General features: G+C 29.3%; 1 protein-coding gene and 1 non-coding gene across 2 annotated transcripts; one reads left to right on the top strand and one right to left on the bottom strand.

The window, feature by feature from the left end:
- Positions 1-1,229: 1,229 nt before the first annotated feature.
- LOC136092267 (uncharacterized) lies at positions 1,230-3,821 on the top strand. The gene is made up of 3 exons (XM_065820096.1): positions 1,230-2,605; positions 2,763-3,015; positions 3,225-3,821. The coding sequence occupies exons 1-3, from the start codon at positions 1,230-1,232 to the stop codon at positions 3,447-3,449; spliced, it is 1,854 nt and encodes a 617-aa protein (XP_065676168.1). The 3' UTR covers positions 3,450-3,821.
- A 7,129-nt stretch (positions 3,822-10,950) lies between these two features.
- trnay-gua (transfer RNA tyrosine (anticodon GUA)) lies at positions 10,951-11,038 on the bottom strand. The gene is given in 2 exon segments: positions 10,951-10,986; positions 11,002-11,038. It is a non-coding gene; the product is annotated as a tRNA-Tyr (tRNA).
- Between the last annotated feature and the right edge of the window lie 3,281 nt (positions 11,039-14,319).

Raw genomic sequence — 14,319 nt, 5'->3', positions numbered from 1 at the left:
TTAAACGATAATAATATTTGGGAAGAAAATGGACTTATTGCAAATAGACTTAAATGAAATCTTGAAAAGGATGAACAAATATGTGCTTTTCACCGGTACACGTTTGGTATTGCATGGAGTCCTCCAAAAACATGCTTTCATCCTCACCATCTAAATATAAAAGGAAAAAAATCTCCCGCTTTAAGGGCATCACCAATACATGTCGTCATATCAATGTCAAAGCGATACAATGAAGTATTTTCAGTTGGTGCAATGCTGTGTTTTACCCATTTAAAGCAAGAAACTGCTTTATCTAGAGTCAACGAAAACACCAATTTATGTACAGAAACACAAACAGAACAAGAACAAACATATATGACACCTGCTACTCCAGATGAAGAATTTGATCCCGGTGAAATTAATGTTTCACATGAGATTTTGGACGAATCTCTAAGAAGCCGTGAGAGTGTAACTGAGGTTCTTAATGCAAGTCCAATAAAATTTAGATTAAAAAGGAAGTTCGAATATCTGGAAGATACTACTAAAGATAAGTTAAAACGCAAGTATGTTTGCCTAGAAAACTTATTAAAGAAAAAATTTGCGGAAGCTGTTGCTCCTGGACAAGAGGATATACTTATAGATTTTCTTAACAGTAAAAATGTTGATGAAATAAATAGCCCTCTCCCAATTGAAATTATTCGTGCTCAGAAAGTATATAAGCAAAGTGATTCCATGGGAAAGTTAGTTATCCTCTCATTATTAGACCATACCAAGTATACCAAAAAGTTTGTAATGAACACATTTGAGTGTACCAAATATCGTATAGAAACAGCAAGAAAATGGCATGCATCTCATAAAGGGTTAGCATTTCCAGAGAAGAAAGTATTCGTCCGATCTAGTCTTGATCAAACAAAGTGTGAACATTTCTTAGACTTTATATTTACAAGCGGTATTTTGCATGATGTTGCTTATGGAATAACCAAATTAAAATACGACAGCGGTGAAGAACAAAAGATAGTGCATGCAATTTCGAGAGATTTAGTTCTAAATCTCTCGAAGCTGCCCTTGAAAAAGGAAAAAGGTATTTGAAAACAAGTTATCAAACCAATTGTAGTGTCAATGACTCAAACATTTCTTCTCATAGCTCAAAACATGCCTTATCAGATCCATCTGAAAAAAATCTTCAATCCAACACAGAGATATCAGAAGTGGTATGTGCCGATTGCTATGATTTGTGCAAAGCTATCGAGATGATCAAAGAACTAACAATTCAAAATTCTGACGATGCTGATTCTATTTATGATTTGGAAATTGCTGTAAAGGATGTATTCAACTACATAAAACACCTGATGAGAGATTCTCAACAGAAAAAGGCAAAAATCGAAGCTTTTAAGCAATTAAACGATGAAACTGCTTTCTGGCTTAAAGATTTTTGTCAAAAAATTCTTCCGGTTCGATACAGAGAGGGCCAAAGAGAGTATTTTGGCAAGAAAGGAATGAGTTTACATGTGGATATATTCTTCATAAAAATAGCAGGAAAGTTATTCAAACGTGTTTACTTTACTTCAATGTATAGGTGTGATCAGGGAATAGGTGATGTTGTTTCGTTAGCCACTGCAGTTTTAGACCAATTCAGAATTGATCAACCGCATATCAAGAAAATGTTTACCAAATCTGATAATGCCGGCTGCTATCAGGGAAATCTTTCAGCTGAAGCAATCTACAATGTATGCAAAGAGAGAGATATAAAGTTGCTGAGATATGATTATAATGAACCCTGTTGTGGAAAAGATCAATGTGACAGGGAGAGTGCAGTTGTAAAGACAATTTTAAGGACTTACGTTGACTCTGGTAATAATCTTTTGACTGCTGAAGATATACACAAGGCTATGCATTATAGTTTTGGCGCTAAAGATGCAAAAGTAGCAGTTGCTCAAATTAGCAATGATAAAACTGTAGTTACTGGACCAAAGATTAAGAACATTAGCAACTATCACTCATTTGAGTTTGGTGAGAAAAGTGTGAAGATGTGGCGTTATTTCAATATCGGTGAGGGAATTGAACAAGAGTATGGAAATCTTAAAATTCAACCCTCGATTAAGTTGTTGTTGCCATATAGCAAAACAGATAATTCAATTAAGCGTAACAAGTCACTTAAGGAAAAACAGAAAAGAAGTGACAGGCAATTATATTCATTAAGATTTTGCACTGAAATGAATTGTACTTTATCATTTGAAAGCGATGCTGAGTTAGAAGAACACATGCTATCCGGTCTTCATACAGTTCCGAAATCATTAACATCATTGGATAAAGTTCGCAACTCGTTTGTTCATAAGATGAAAATTACTTCACAACTAAATATGCCAATTTCTTCATCCTCTAACAGTGCTTCCGTAAAAGACAAACCGCATTGCATGAACATTTTTCTATTGCAAGGTTGGGCATTACCAGTTCGAAGTTCTTTTAGATTTTCAAATCAGCAGAAAGAACTGTTGTATAAATACTTTATTCGTGGAGAAGAATCAGGTAATAAAATGAGCCCTGAGCAGGTTCACATGCAGCTGAGGAGAGAACTTCCGCCTGATCAATATGTAACTAGCCAACAGATAAGATCTTTATTTTCAAGGTAGGCATTGTTGCTATCAAAACTTTGCAAATTAGATTATGTTTCTGACTGTTAAATAGTTCTTTTACAAATATGAAATTAAAATTTAGGTGAAAGTTATAATTTTGTGTGTTTGTTTACATATGTTTAAAAATATGTACAATTGATATTGTTATAGATTTAGTAACCTGAAAAGAAAAGGTAACCTGGTAGAACCGACAACAGAAAATAATGAAAATAGTCAGGTTAACGATAACAAAGAAGTTTATGGCGAAAATGATGACTTTAATCTGGCAGGAGACAATGAAGATGATAATAAATATGAGGAAGACATCGCCAATCTTGCAAAAGAAATTTGTCTTGTATGGAAAGTGAATGATTGGGTTGCTGTTGCATATGAAAAACAATGGAATATTGGATATATTGTGGAGGTAATATTATTCAAAGTATATATTAGTTTCAAGTTTTTATTTTGTTTTACAAAACAGTGCTCTAAAATAAAAGGAATATAAATAAAATGTAAAAATAATTTCAGAATGACATTATATAAGACTTTACAAGTTTTATTGAATGTAAGCAAAATTAAACAAATCATAAACTCTTTATTATATTATTTTAAATGTTGCGCTAATACTTTTAGGTATCTATAACTGGGATCAGAGTTAATTGTATGATTACCGGGCAAGAGAAGAATACTTTTCGCTGGCCAGTTACTACCGAGGAGATAAATAACCAAACTGATAAAATTATCTGTTTAGTAAATGCTCCTTTTCTAATCAGTGGTTGTGGCGATTATTCATTATCCGAAGAAGACTATAATACAGTCATATCATTATTCTTAGAGAAACTTTCTGCAGCAGAGTAGAAATTATGTGTGATGTGGTGGATAATGTGTGTAAATGACTCTATTAATAAATGAAAAACTAATTTTTAAATGGAAAAACATTTAAATGTTTGATTTATGTTTTATTTAATTAGCAATATAGTTATCTTGATGTTAGATTTTTGTTCAGTTTTTAATTCATGTTATATCATGCGTGTGACAAAATCACACGAATTTTTTTTATTATTATGTTAGGACCTTTTTGTATTGACAGTTGGATATGTTTACATTTTTACAAAACTTAGCGCCTCTGCCGTAATGGTTCATTTTGTAAGTATACTAAAACATTTTTTTCCAATTTCAAGCCTTAATATATTAATAGGCCTTAGGTATCACATAACTTTCTTTGCATTTTTAGACTCAATACCTTTGATAATTTCAAATCCTAAAAGAAAAATTGTGTGCAACACTTCGCCGCTAGAATTAACTCCGATTAAAAGTTGACAAAACTGATTGATTTTGTACTTTTGAACTATGATAATTAGCCAACCGCACAGTGTCACGCAACTTTTTTATATTTTTTGGAGAGAGCTTTTGGGTTACGTCTGATATTAACTACAAAAGCTATGTGCAACTTTTTGCCTTGCCAAAAAAATGGGTTCAAAGGTGGCAAAAACTAAATTTCTAAACATTTTTAAAAAAATCTCAAAAATTTAAGCCCAGATTCCGAGTGAACGAAACATTTTTGAAATTTTTTTTTTCCCTAACAGGTTTTTTCTATATTCTGATCAATATATAAAAAATTCAAGCAATTTGGAGGAGGTCACTTCCACAGTTTCAGGAATTTGCCTGATTCTTAGAAAAAACGGCTCTTAAAAACAAAGTACACGGTTTCGCATAAACTAAAATTTTGAAGACCAGATATTTTTCCGGATTTTTCATTTCGCGATCACTTAATTCAACCCTTGCCTTGAGAGAAAATTTTTGCTTTTATTTCTTAAACTAGAGCTAATATGTCATTTTTAATGTCATTTTCGAATTCAACAGATAGAAATGCATAAGAAATAACTAATTTTGGTTCCGATACAAAATCACTGTTGGGCAGTGTAATTATTACTATTACTTTCGGTTTGCAATAAGAAAATTTTGAAATAAAAATTAAAATAAAAAGTTCTTAACTTTGTAATCTGGTCACGTGACCGGGGCAAAATGACTTATTAAGCAATATCATCTACCTCCAATTTTATAAAATTTTTTCAAAAAATTTTATAAAATTTTCATAAAATGTATTCAAGAACCCATAAAACTACTTTTTTTAAATAAGTAATACATAATATATAAATTTTTAATCTGAAATCATTTTTTTCAGTATATTGAAACAATTTTAATTTTTTTTATAATAGTGTATAAAAATTTGATATAAATTGCGTGTTCAAGTGCGTTTTTCGTGCAAAATCAAAGTAAAAATAAGATCAAAAGTTTATTTATGTTTAAATTACATACTTAATTCACAATGTGGAGAGAAAGTAAAAGGGAATACTATACGAGGAGATCTTATCGAACCAGATATTTATTTTTAGCGCTTTAAAAAATTCATCCTTCTTCTTTACTTACTTTATATATCATATATTTTTAGGTTCAAATAAACGCCCTTCCCCACCCCTTTAATATTTTTAAAATTATTTCTGCAACTACCAGATCGTTTTTGGATTGCCTGTGTTTATTAATTTTGTAGCTTTTTCCTTGCTCGTTTCCACAAATCCTTTAAAATCAAATAGATTAAAAATTAATATATTAATTTCAATAGATTTTAATAAATGGCAAAAAAAAAATAATCTTGGCTTCGACGTTACGTTGTCTTAAATACTTTATAACTTCTAATTGTAATATTGTAATTTTCGGGGTATACGCTTTTTAAACTTTTTCTGGCTTCCTCGTAAAGGAAACCAACAAGTCCGGAAACCCCGTTTTGAGATAATTGGCTTAAAAGTTTAAGATAATTGTCAAATTTGTGACTTAAGAAAGTTGTAATAACTTATCGAATGCGTGGCATATCAAATGTTAAAGAACATGAAATACTGCAGAGTGGTACAAATAACTTAATACTGTCAAGAATGGACTTTTTTTAACAGTATTAAATTGGTTTCCGTTATATACCCGCGATGTTTTGCCTTGTATTCGTCTTGTATTCGTCTTGTACTCATCTTAATTTAGCGTTAAGTTGCTCAATTTTTTTGAAAATTTCCTTAATTTTCGTATAGGTATTGACTTGAAAGGTTAGCAAACAGATATATCTGAAAATTATATTTAAGCTTGTATTTACAGAAAATTTTTTAGAAATCCATAAAAGCATATAGTTGATAGAAATTTTTAAAACAAATTTAATTCAATTTAAATCTAGATACGTAACAAAATTCTCAATAATCCTTTAAATTTTAAGCATAACAAAAAAATCTATAAATAATACAGTGAATTAAACTACCTAAAAAGGGCTTCAGCTCCTTGCAATTACTCTGAAAAATAAAACTTTGTAACCAGCTGCTCTAAGTTTAACTAATTAAAATGTTTTTAAAAAGACAAAAAAACAAAACAACAAACTAAGGTTTATTCATTAAAACTGCTAATTTAAATGGGACATAAAAGCTGAAGTTGAGAAAAGAAGATATACTTGCAGCCTGTGCAAGTGTTGACAGAAAGAATTTAAGTAAAAATTGCTTTTTTTTTTAATTATCTATTTTCCCTTCTTTTTTGTAGGAACAACCAGCAAGTACGGAAAGCGCACACGATTTTGATTTAAAATTTATCTGTCCATTATATATTAAGTTTTCTATCATTTATTTTGTAACTTTTCTGCAAATTTGTTAAAAATTAACTTTTACAACTATAAAGTGTAGGGGAGAGTGGGGTATTGGCGAACACCTAACCGGGAATGCGAATTAAAGACACCAGTTATACAAAATTGATCATATTTATTGCTTATCAATTAGTTTAACTACTCAGTCACAAACCCTCAAAAGCAATTTTTAAAAATCTTATTATAAAAATAAAAATTTAAGGCAAAAATAAAACTCTTGGTGTTCGGAATTACCCTACCTACGTGGGGTAATTCCGAACACATCGGGGGGCAATCACAAACACTGTTGCGTAATAATGAATAAAATGCTAATTGGAATAACTAAGTCTAAAAATTATATTATGCAACAACAACAACAAAATAGGAGTGGCTTTATTGCCATAGAAGCTCCAACAGAGTGTTACTCAAGAAAAAAGTTGCATAAAATTATCAGAAAAAGTTAAAATCAAATCATAATAAACAACATCCGCAGCTCCATTACACTACTGCACGTCTGGAACTGAGCATAGTATCCCTTCTCAGCAGGTAAAAAAAAATTGTCGAATTTATTTTTTTAAAATGCTGTTTTGACCATGTTCGGAGTTACCCCGCGTTCGCCATTACCCCACTCTCCCCTATATTATACTAAAAAATAAAATTTTTGAAAAGAAAGTGGAAGAAAGACTAAAGATAAAATACAATAAATCGTTTTTATAATAACTCGATGACCATCTTATTATAGATTCGGTGGCCCTCTGGACTTTGTCCTACCTTTGTCTTTTTACCATTCACGATTCCTCTATATTTATCTATAAATCGATATGAAAAACCTGTTCTAAAAGTCGATTTCATGAAGAGTTGAAGAGTATTTATCCATTTTTATAATTTTTTCTTTCACACCAGAACTTTTCGTCAAGTAACTTGTCCACAAATTTGACTTTTATTTGTTACGTCATTAATGTATTTGCTTAGTGCTGTGAATGTAACAACGCTCTTCTTTTGAGACGCGGGTGATAGTGTTTGGGATTCAAGTCTTACTCGGGGAGATTTTTTTTTTGTTAATTTTAATGTTTTATTTCTAGGAGGTCATTATTTGTACTCTCGTACAAATAACATTCTCATTACATTGTCGCTCTTATTATTTATACGCTCGTACAAATAATGTTTACATAATAAAAACATTTGTACGCAAAAAATTGTTTAAATCCTTTAATTTTTCTCTGCATTAATTTTGAGGCGAGGCTAACACGGTTACAGGTTCATTTCCTCCTCAGGATGCTTTTTTTTTATTTTGATGTATATATATTTTTTATTTTTATTTTTTATTTTTGTTTTAGATGTCCTAAGAAGTCTAAATAGACTATTTTGATATGTATATACATATATATATATATATATATATATATATATATATATATATATATATATATATATATATATATATATATATATATATTATATATATATATATATCTAATATATATATAATATATATATATATTATATATATATATCAAAATAGTCTTTACAATGACTCATAGACTATGAGTCATTGTAAAGACTAAGAAGCAGAAAAAAAACATTTGCTGAAAAATATAATTTTTTTTTGAACTAAAAAGCGGAAAATAAACTTTTTGATTTAAATTTAATAGTTCAGTAAACTAAAGATTGACAAGTCAGTTTCGAAATGAATCTTGTGCAGACCTGTCAAAATTTAGTTTATTAAATTAAAAGCAGTATTTTCCGCTTTTTAGTTCAAAAAGATTTTATATTTTTTAGCTAAGCATTTTTTTAGCAAAGCATTTTTTGCTTTATATTTTTATATATATATATATATATATATATATAAAAATGAGTTTTTCATTATAAATTACTTTGAAATACACAAAATTCTTAATGAAAAGTTCAAATATTGTAATTTTTATATCTCGACTGAAAAACAGTCGAGATATAAAAATAAAATTAATTCATTTTATTAAAAAAAATCAATTTTTAAATCGTCATTTTTTTTGAAAATTGCTTGTAACAAAGCATAAATTATCTACGCTTCTGTTGTTGACACGTTCTGATTCGTTACTTGTTAATCAAGCAAGTCATTTTTTATTGTATTTTTTCTATTTTTTTAATCGAATACGAGTTTTATTTTTTTAAATAGAAGATTTTCTTTCACTGATATTTATAGTGTTGCTGAGCCTGAAGGTACATCAACTTCTAAAACTTTATCTTCATCGTTATGATTATCATTATTGTTAACAATATTTTAATTGTAAAACACGTTCAGGTTATATTAAGTATTCCAAAGTTTACTAATGTTACTACTAAAGTTGTTCGGGCCGTTAAGAAAATGTAGAACTTCCAGACATAATACTTTAGTTTTTCTTTATCTGATATTAAAGTTGTAAAAATAAACGGGTTTTTCACAAAAAAGACGGTTATTTTTTCAAAAATGAACTCTTTTTTTTTTTAAAAGAACCATTTTTTTTTTGCGACTCCATTAGCAACAATTTTTGTTTAAAACACCTTTAAGTTTGTATAGAATTCCAATGTTTTTTGCAACTTTATTAGAAATATTATTGATGTGTGATTTCCAAGACAGATTTTCTTCAAAAAAAACTACCAAAAAATTTTGTCAATTTTTTTCTTTTTAGGATGACCTAGTCGATAAAAAGATCAGGCAAATTTACAGGCAGCATCTGTTTTTTATAGTTTGGATAGAAAAGTAACCCTTTTTTTTTTCAATATTTAAAGACAGGCTCTTTTTTTTAAACCAAAATGAAATTTTTAGAAGCAAGCATAGAATCAAAATGAAATATTTAGAAGCATGTCACACCTGAAGTAAAGAGAACAAATTAAGTATGGATATAGTCGGTTGTGGAATGAAGTTATCATCATTTTTTACAGCTCAGTGTAAAGTATAATAATTTTTGAAAAATCAGTATTTTTATTTTATATCAAGAAAAATATGATTTTTGTTTCTCACATAAATTGTAAATTTTTTTATCTTTGAAATTATTACTTCGTATGGATATATTCTTTACAGAAGAGTTTCTATAAAATAAAGTTAAACCGATAGAGCTAACTTATTTGACATAACTAAGACTCGTGATCCGTCTTCTGTGTCCTCTTTTGCTTTTTAAATAAATTTTAATGAGAGAGTTGAAAAAAATTAATTTATAAAATTTTTTGTAAAAACATTAAGTTTCTTAAAACACCGGTAGAAATGTTATGAAACTGTCATCTATGTTTAATTATTGAATTAAATAAGCATAGTTTTAAAGTATAGTAAATTAATTGTTAACCAAAAGCCAAGAATTTTAAATTAATTGATTTTCTGCTTTGATGTCCTTGACTGGTGGCGGACACATCGCAGAGAGATGCCCACCTTGGCAGGGCTTGCACGGGAGTATTATTGTCTGCCAGCCTCAAATGTCTCAATTGAGTGGGCCTTTAGTGAAGCTGGGCAGGTGGTCCACGAAAAGAGATCTAGGTTGTCTCCAAAAACCACTAAGAAGTTGGTCTTTATCAACGAGAACTTCGATCTGTTAAACTCCTTTACACCAGTTTGGGAATACCACTCCATGGAAGAGCAAATGGCAGGTAATCCTGCTCCAGACAGAGATCAAAATGATAATGATAACTCAGACTAGGATGATGTGATGATGATACCGCTACATTAAAAATAAAATTTTCAGTATTGTTGAACTGGAAAGGCGAGACAGACATCATTTGAGCTCCCAAGGCAAGAAACTAGCACAAAAAATGAGAATAAAAGACTGGAAGCGAACAACTAAATATTCTTTACTAGGTTAGCATGCTAGGATCATTTTAGATTAGATAATCGGTAATATGCAAATAATTTTTTCACATGCTTAAAGGAATTGGATTTTTGAAATCTAGAATGATTATTAAATAAATGCAAGGGTTTTAGGATATCATTTGTATATTCTATATTTCTGTAATGTTGTTGTAGTGTATAGCTTCGACTTCGAAATACATCGATCTCGATTGTTTTATCTCTGATGTGATGCCGCTAAGTCTTCTGTAAAATCAGTCACTTTATTTGGGGTACTTCAGAGGTTGTTTACATTGTTTTCAGCTCCTGTTCGTTGGAAAATTCTAACCGATCACTTGGGAATATATACCATTAAAAAGCTAAGTGACACACGTTGGGAAGCAAGAATAAGCAGTGTTAAAGCAGTCCGTTATCAAATTAGTGCCATCCATGATGCTTAAATTACTTTAGCTATTGAAAACCAAAAAACTGATGTTCAAGTCTCTCACGAGGCTTCTACTCTAGCTGAACAGTTAAAAGATTTCAGTTTCATAGTTTCGTTGATTGTTTGGTATGACACACTTTTTCAATTTAATGTCGTTAGTAAATCTCTACAATCATCAGACATGGATTTTGGTAAATGCACAGAAATATTGAAAAAATGTTGCACTTTTTTGGATGAATATAGAAATACAGGATTCAAATCCGCCATTTTAACGGCAAAAGAATTGGCCGGAGAACTAGAAATTGAGCCTGTGCTTCAAGCTATATCAAGAGTTTGATGTGTAAAGCGTCAAGCTGGAGAAAATGACTTTTCATGAGATTAAACTCATCATTACAAGTTAGAAAGTTAACTAATGTTAATGTTAAAATAAAAATAATGTAATGTTATGTTAATGTAAAAAAATAATGTGCTGAAAATAAAAAAGAATAAATCGTCCATCGAGCCGGATTTGAACCAGCGACCTAGAGATTCCTATTTTCACGGCCTACAGTCTCCCGCTCTGCCAACTGAGCTATCGATGGTTACAATATATAAAACAGTAGTAAATTATATAATTAAATAAACATAATAAAATTAAAAATTTGGAAACGCGAGTTATTTTATAAGTAACATTGGTATGTCTTAGGATAAATGTTTTTACGAGTCAATCGTTGATTATATTTTAAATTATTTTACCTATATTAACAAAATATTATTTTTCCTATATTAAAAAAAAAACACTTATAATAATACGTATAAAGAGATCAGAATAACTAAAAGTGAGAGAGGATTAGTACCTTGGAGTTGTAGTAATACAAGCAAAAGTAAAAATAGTTAGGGAATACTTTTAGCGACTAACTGGAGAAACATTCATCGTGCCTGTGTATTTTTGGTAAATATAAAATTTAATTTTATTTAGATTTTTGCTTGTGGGTTTATAAAACTCTAAAATCAAAAATTATTTTTTGATTATCGCAATATTCCAAATTTCATTCCAGAATTTCTTTCCAGATTTCCAAATCAGTTTCATTTGCTCTTAAGCAAGGAGTGAGACAAGCATCCATTCTGTCCCCCTACCTATATAACATATACACCGAAAAGTTACTCGAAACAATAAAAAGTGATAACGTTGTGGGTACTTCTATACATGGAAACTTCACAGGTGTTGTTGCTTATGCTGACAACATCTTTCTTCTTAGCTCTACTCTATCTGGTATTGAAAGGCTGATTACAACGTGTAATATTTACAATAACTTAATCGGCATAAAGCTCAATGCTGTCAAAACGGAACTGTTGCTTTCCGGAAAAGGACAATTAACTAATTGCAAGATAACCCTAGACGACCATCAAATAATACCAAATGAAAAACTTAATCATCTAGGCTTTATTTGGGATACACAAAAATCTATTTTTGCCTCACTCAATAGAACAAATATTACCAATAGGGTATCAAATTTCCAAACAATAGTGCAAACTCTGATTCAATCTGGTATCCGGTTTGTACATCCATCTTCAATTATTCAGTTACAGGCCTTGTTACGAGATTTCGCTGCGTAGCGAAAACGCGTAACAGATTTCTAAGTAACTCAACTCAGCAAATGTATTTTGCATCGTTAGAAGTTATTTTGCGTCACTCGCGTCTTTTCAAGTACCGCATTGTAAATAAAGTTATTTTATTAACGCGTTAAAAATCATACAAACAGTTTGTTTTTTTCTCACTATAACAAAAGTTACAAATATAATCTAAGTTCTAATTTAAAAAATCATTTTTATTATTTTTTTCAAACATGAACTAAATTTTATTTTGAAAATTTTTTTTTTTTTTCATGAAACGTAAAATAATGTTTGTTTATTTTCTTATTACAGTTGGTTTTTGGTTATTTTATTAACTGTGAATAAATTTTTTCTTATTTAATTTGTGAACTCATTTTAGTAATGTTTTCAAACAAGAAAGAGTTTTTTGTTGTTGTTTATCAGTTACCGATAACATATTCGTGATCATAATTTATTTTCATAAATTAAACGAACGTCATTTAAACTTTACGTTATTGAATTAACAATAAACAAAATATCTTATTAATAAAATATTTACATCAAAATAAATCGTGCATTTTTTAAACTACATTATTATGTATTATGACTAAAAATAAATTTTATATTTAAAAGGAATTTATATATTTAATTCCTTAAGATAAAACTTAAAACACCTAATTTTTTCCAACTAATTTTTAACAACAACAACAAAAATTATGAAACAAGCTGTTTCTTTAACAAAAAATCTATTAGTTTACAATTGCGGTTAAATGCTTTTACTTACGACTTTATTTCTTCTGAATAAACGTCACGTTAACGACAATCAAAAGATAATTTAAATATTATAAAAGATATAAGTTTTTGCGTTACGCAAAACTGCAAATCGCCTTTTCGCAAGCAAAATGCGAGCTGCGTAACGCTTCTTAACAAGGCCTGCAGTTATATACATCTTTAGCAGTTCCGACGCTAACGCATGGTCTGGAACTCTGTGAAAATAGAGAGTCAACAATGCAAAGACTTAATAAACTTGGTAGAAATGCAGTTAAGTCATTTTTTAATATCTCCAAGTATAGCAAAAACTATATAAACTCTCTATTTAAAGTTCGGGGGATATCGACTTACATCCAACAAAATAAAATAAACCTATTTATCCGTCTATTAAATAATAAAGTAACTTTTGAAATCATCAATTCTCAGCTTAACTTTGTTCATTAAAATATTCATTTTTAAATGATATAAAGGAATTATGTAAGATCCATAAAATAAATATGAAAAACTTAATTCAGGATAAAAAGAAAGTGAAAATTAATATTTCAGAAAATATAATTCCTGAAGATACTTATCAAATTTTAGTACAGGCAATTCAATGTTGGAATGCAAAGCAACAGCGAACAATTTTCAAAAATACTCTTTAAGAAAACATTCCCAAGTGATATACTTTATTCTCTCTTTATATATCTTAAACTATTTTTATGTATTCTTACCTTGTAAACACATTTACAAAGAGTGTTTAATAAAATAATAATAATAAATACTTAGATCTGCATATGCAGTAGGTCGGGTGAATAAAAAAAAGCAATTGCTTTTACTCAGTAATTGGTCAGCTTTACGTAAATAAAAATTTTAGGAGTTTTTAGTAAGTTTTTATTCACGCAAACCTGAGTAATTGCTGAGTAAATTGCTCAACTTTACGGGAATAAAAATTAGTTAAACACTTCTGAAGTTTTTATTCACGTAAAACTGACCAATTAATGAGTAAAAGCAATTGCTTTTTTTTATTTACCCGGCCAAGTGCGTATCAGATAGTTAAATAGCTAGATCTAAGCCTCGACCTGTTCTACTAAAAGAATATTTATTAAAAAGCAGAACTAATTTTCAGATATCCTATTGAGAAGCCTAAGGTGCTTTCAACCGATTTCTTTTCAGACCGATTTTTTAAATTTTTATTTTCAACTGATTTGAATTAAATTAATTTTCAACCGATTATAGGCAATATTCATTTTAATCTACTAATCTGTATTTTTTAAACCTTTTTTCATTGCGCTTTTAAGGTGTTTTTTTAATTAAAAGAAATTAACAACAGATCAATAAAAAACAAGTGTGACACAATACTGAAATAGCCTGCTGCACAGTGGTCTGAAAAACTTGATTTTTGGCCAAAATTAAAATTTTGATGCTTTTTTTTTTTTTTTTTTTTAATTTCTATAAAACAATAAATATTATAATGATTTAAATGGTTGTAATGATTAAAAGGTTTTACAATATAAACGTTTTACAACTGTTCATATAT

This window comes from Hydra vulgaris, chromosome 15 (assembly GCF_038396675.1).
Source record: "Hydra vulgaris chromosome 15, alternate assembly HydraT2T_AEP".
In the NCBI taxonomy this organism is placed as follows: domain Eukaryota; kingdom Metazoa; phylum Cnidaria; class Hydrozoa; order Anthoathecata; family Hydridae; genus Hydra; species Hydra vulgaris.
Note: the sequence above shows the minus strand (reverse complement) of the source record. Positions and strands in the feature narration are given on the sequence as shown.

Excerpts from the sequence above, each read along its gene's own strand:
- LOC136092267 (XM_065820096.1), top strand. The coding sequence starts at position 1,230 with ATGATCAAAGAACTAACAATTCAAAATTCTGACGATGCTGATTCTATT. Across the intron at positions 2,606-2,762 it reads ATAAGATCTTTATTTTCAAG|ATTTAGTAACCTGAAAAGAA; the intron begins GTAGGCATTGTT and ends ATATTGTTATAG. Across the intron at positions 3,016-3,224 it reads ATATTGGATATATTGTGGAG|GTATCTATAACTGGGATCAG; the intron begins GTAATATTATTC and ends TAATACTTTTAG.